This window comes from Ictalurus furcatus, chromosome 21, assembly GCF_023375685.1.
Source record: "Ictalurus furcatus strain D&B chromosome 21, Billie_1.0, whole genome shotgun sequence".
Taxonomy (NCBI): domain Eukaryota; kingdom Metazoa; phylum Chordata; class Actinopteri; order Siluriformes; family Ictaluridae; genus Ictalurus; species Ictalurus furcatus.
In genome coordinates, this window is record NC_071275.1 from 10,009,015 (window position 1) to 10,013,597 (window position 4,583).

Consider the following 4,583-nt stretch of genomic DNA (forward strand, 5'->3'; position numbering starts at 1 on the left):
GGATGTTGACAACCATGACATCGTTTACTGTGGACACATGCGTTTGTTTTGTTTCTGTTCCAGACTATTCTGTCACGTCGCGAGACGTAAGGGAGTAAAGTACGGAAGCAGGTGCAGGTAAAGACGTACTTATTTAAGGGCAGGCAGACAAATCCAAATCACAATCTAAAAAACGTAGTCAAGACAGGCAAAGGGTCGGGCGATCGGCAAACAGGCATCAACGGAGCAAAGCAGGAATCAAAAAGTCGCGGTCACAGAAAAGAGGGTCAAAACACAAAACAAGAAACATGAACTAGTACTATGGACTGGGAGCGGAAAAACCAGCGGGGACTAAATAAAGTAATCTATAGTTTAAACTAACTAAATCTATCAAGGAACATAACATTAACAACATATCTAACTATACTATATCTACTATAATACTCCGCAAGGTGTACAGGGACGCGAGCGGTATATATCCCCAATATAATCAGCCGTATAGAACCCAATAGAACTATTTTTTGCATTTATAATAGTGCATTTATTTTCAATGCACCTTTTAATGCACTTTTTTTGTTGTAGGCTACAGAATGTTCCATTCTTTCAGCAGTCAGTTATAGGCCTAACATAGGCTATTCAAGGGGGGCTCAAAGATGACCATATCAAAATATTTTTATTTTACTAATTCATTTATTTAAAGTTATATTGTGCCTTGTTGGTAGCTTATGCCCGCTGGAATGAAAAAAAAATGTTCAGTGTTAAATAAATATTTTGAAATTGTAGTTCTTGCAATTGATTTTTTTGAAAAGCAAGACAAAATAGCAAAAGGCACATTTTGACTATTTAATTTATGCAATGGTGAAAAAAATGTCAAAATAAATGGAAAAAATGTGTTTGGTATTCGACCTTCGGCTGAGTTTTTCATTATATTCGGCTCCGGCCAAGAATTTTCATTTCGGTGCATCCCTATCCATGATTGTTTTGTTTTTTTTAATAGTAAATCATGAGCAGGGAATAATCAATATTGCACAAGCCTAGGAAAACGGTGTGGGCGAGGTTGAGGTGAAACATGACATAAAATGAATATGATTCCATATTATAGTTTTGTCTACAGCAACGTAATCAAAAAAATCTGCACATTAGTGTGGAGAAAGACATTTTTCTTCTAATCGATTATTACGGATGAATCGTGCACAAGGACACCCGATAACACAGTTACAAAAGGTTTCTGATTTCAGTTTGTCTATAAAGCGGAAAGTTTCATGTCTGATTTTCTAAGCCGAGGCAATTCATTTTCATGTTTTTATCTGTGTGCAAAAAAATAAATAAAGGATTAAAAAAATTTTTAAAAATTAAAAAGACATTACCTGCATCATCAGATTCGTTGAACTGTGAATAATTCACCACCTTTCTGTTCCTGTAGAATGAATACAATAATATTGTAAAATTGGTCGCTCCAGACAGAACAGAGATTAAATTCACAAATTTAAATTTCTCTCAAAACATTTGCTTCACTAATGACCCGGAGGCTGAATTCAATCCGACCCGATGTTTTGCAAAGAAAGACTTTCTCTTTTCTGAAAGTCTTTCCAATGGGACGTTGTGGTGGAGAAATTAAAAACAATTCTGAACAGCTTTCCTTAAATCGAGAGAGCTGACGGATGCGACAGAGAGCGACTTCACCGCGTAAAAATCCGGTTCAGGACACACCGAGGACGCGAATCGGGTAACCCAAACCATACGTCCTCGCCTCTTCTGGTCGCTAGAACTGAATGAAGACGCAGCAGAAGCGCCGATCATACGAGTGTAGCGGCGTATGGCCTCCTGGGCCGGATAATCTCGCGTCTCGGCTGAGTAAAGGTGAAATATCAGCAGAGCCATGGACGATAAACCTTCCCTAATGGGTTCAGTTACAGAGGAAAGGATAAGGAGTGATTCAATAACCTTCCGTAAAACAGATCTCTACTACTACACTCAGGTTACATTTTTAATAGTGGTCATTTTTTTGCATAACTTCGCAATACTTAAAAAAAAAAAAAAAAAATTATTAATTGAAAAAAAACAACTATATAAAATTATAGTGAACAAGCTGTTCTTTAAAAACTATTAATTTTAAATGATTGTATAATTGTTACTTTTTAAAAACATATATATACATAATTTGTGATTTTCCATTTAACTTCGTAAAGCTATTACATGCTGACTTTTTTGTTGCATTATTGAAATAGTTTTGCTTAATTCTGTAGTTTTTCTGGAAATATTAATTATTTGTTATTTTCTATCAAGTCTTTTGTATTATATATATTGCTTATTTAAATAATTTTACATATTTTCAGTTTGTGTAAGGTTTAATATTTAATTTTCTATATTATTTTACATAATTTGATTATTCATTGTCATTTATTAATTTTGGAGTGTGGTTAAATATTAATACATTTATCTTTTTATATAGTATATCACATGTATATTTTGGTAATATTTTCCATTCTATATTGATCGTGTTATGTTATTTAAACAGTCCGTATGGGATTGTTGCGGCCAAAGATGCTTGATTACGCTGTGGCTTTTTAAAGATGTTTTTTACTGCGATGAAACTTGGTAAATGACCTTTTAGCTGTACTCGTGTTCGACAGACGTGAATCGAAGAGGGCTTTGGCTGAATGACCGTCGTGATGATGTCACGCGACTCTTCTTGGTCGAAATCTGTGGTAATGTTTTTTTTAACGCAAGCTCCTCTGAATATTGTGGAGTTTGCTTGATTTTAGCTTAATTTCTGAGATCCTAGAGGGACCGATTTAATATTTTGGCTGTTACTTTTTGTAATTTACTATATTCTTCTGTGATCTTTACGAATATCAATTATTTATGGCACTATTTGAACAATAATACACTTTATATTTCATTGATAAATTATACAGTACATACGCAGCCTTTTATAGTAATTTAATTTTTACATAAATTTACAGATCACAATCAAAATAATTAATTCTTTTTTTAAAATGCCCAACCAGCCTTACCAATTCACCATAATTTTTTTTGTATTTTTCTTCCAAACAAAAAACAGAAAGAAAATGAATTATAAACATCATTTTATTTAAATTTTGAGATAAAGATTCAATAGTTCACATCCTTATCTGAACGGATTGTAGATGTAAATAACTCTCCTCTCATTCTGACGCATTTTCAGTAAATAAAAAAAGTAAAAATAAATCAATCATAAACGTGAAATTGAGATATTTACGTATTTATTTTTTAAAAACAACCTTTGACTAGATTAGAGCGCAAAGGGGGTGTGGTCTCTAAACATGCCCCGCCCCTTTGTTGCGTCACGCCGTCATGTTAATTGAGCGCGAGCCGCAGCAGCGTCTTTTTTTTTTTTTTTTTAATCAAACGCGTTTTCAACACAAATAAATTGTAAAATATATATCTATTAATCTTCGATTGGTACAAAATCAATTCTTTAGGCATGGTGGAATAACGCTGCGTCTTCACATCCAGACAGGCTTTTCATTTAAAATAAAATCTCATTCGTAGACCTTCAGTGTAAAGATTTTATTCCCGTTCCTGAGCCTAGTATGAATGGGAGGCCATGTTCTTGCTCGGGGAAAAAAATCTGAACCTGATTGCGTTTATCAGGCATAAATGTCTGCAACGCTGCGTTGTATCTGGATGATTCATGCACATTAGGAAGGGAAAAGAATGAAGCATGCAAGACAGATTTTCGAATATGCATTGTGCACAGGACGAGCAAAACGTCTGAATAAATACAACCTGAATCATTAGAAAATACAAAAAAATAAACACTAGTAAATCGAGGTTATTAAGCAAAGCAACGCTGGCACATGCGTGAAAGCCAACAAACTCCTGAGTGCACGCGTGCAATCGATGCAGCAGCGCACGAGGAGGACATTTTAAATCTAACGTACCTCACTGGTCTTGACATTTTTGCAGGAACACTGTGGAAGGGTTTTTTTTAAAGGAAAAAAAAAGGTAGAAAATAAAAAATAGGTTTACCAACTGACAGACTCAATGTAACGTCGCATAAAAACCACCAACGCCCCCCTTTTCCCCGAATCGTAAAAGTAAATTAAACGGGTAGAAAGCTCTACTGCACTGAAAGGGTTTTACTTTAATATTTTACCTTCAGCTACACAAAATGGTGAATAAAACAAACTGAAACTGCAGCCCTCGCGCAACCTAACGCTCAAGCGCTGTGGGCGGAGTCTGCCTGTCGAAAAACCCGCCCGTTCCAGTGCTCGCGGCGCGCGCGCTTTTCCATCCAGCGTCACCATTGGCCCGTTCGAACGCGCGTTCGCACTCTGATTGGCAGCTCCTTTTGTCCGTCAAATCAGCGCGCGCGTGACCCTCCCACCCCTCCCTCCCTCTTCTCTCTCTCGCTCTGCCTCTGTGTGCGCAGATAGGTTGCGCGGTCACTCACTGCTTCAGAAAACAATAAAGAGGCCCCGTTAGAGACATGGAGCTGCTTCGGTTTACGTGTAAAACAGAAATATTGCGGTTCAGAATGTTGTTATTTGGACACCTAGGTCGATTTACAGTCTGCGAGATGTATTCACAGGCATTTACGATTGATTTTTCTTCACACA

General features: G+C 36.4%; 1 protein-coding gene across 1 annotated transcript in view; it reads right to left on the minus strand.

Moving 5' to 3' along the window:
* nucks1a (nuclear casein kinase and cyclin-dependent kinase substrate 1a) overlaps positions 1-4,376 on the minus strand; it is a 13,324-nt gene extending 8,948 nt beyond the window's left edge. The window contains exons 1-2 of the mRNA XM_053652709.1: positions 3,906-4,376; positions 1,347-1,396 (exon numbers count right to left, since the gene is read on the minus strand). Coding sequence (XP_053508684.1) covers positions 1,347-1,396; positions 3,906-3,922 — 67 coding nt within the window. The 5' untranslated portion in view covers positions 3,923-4,376. The remainder of the gene's footprint in view (positions 1-1,346; positions 1,397-3,905) is intronic.
* Between the last annotated feature and the right edge of the window lie 207 nt (positions 4,377-4,583).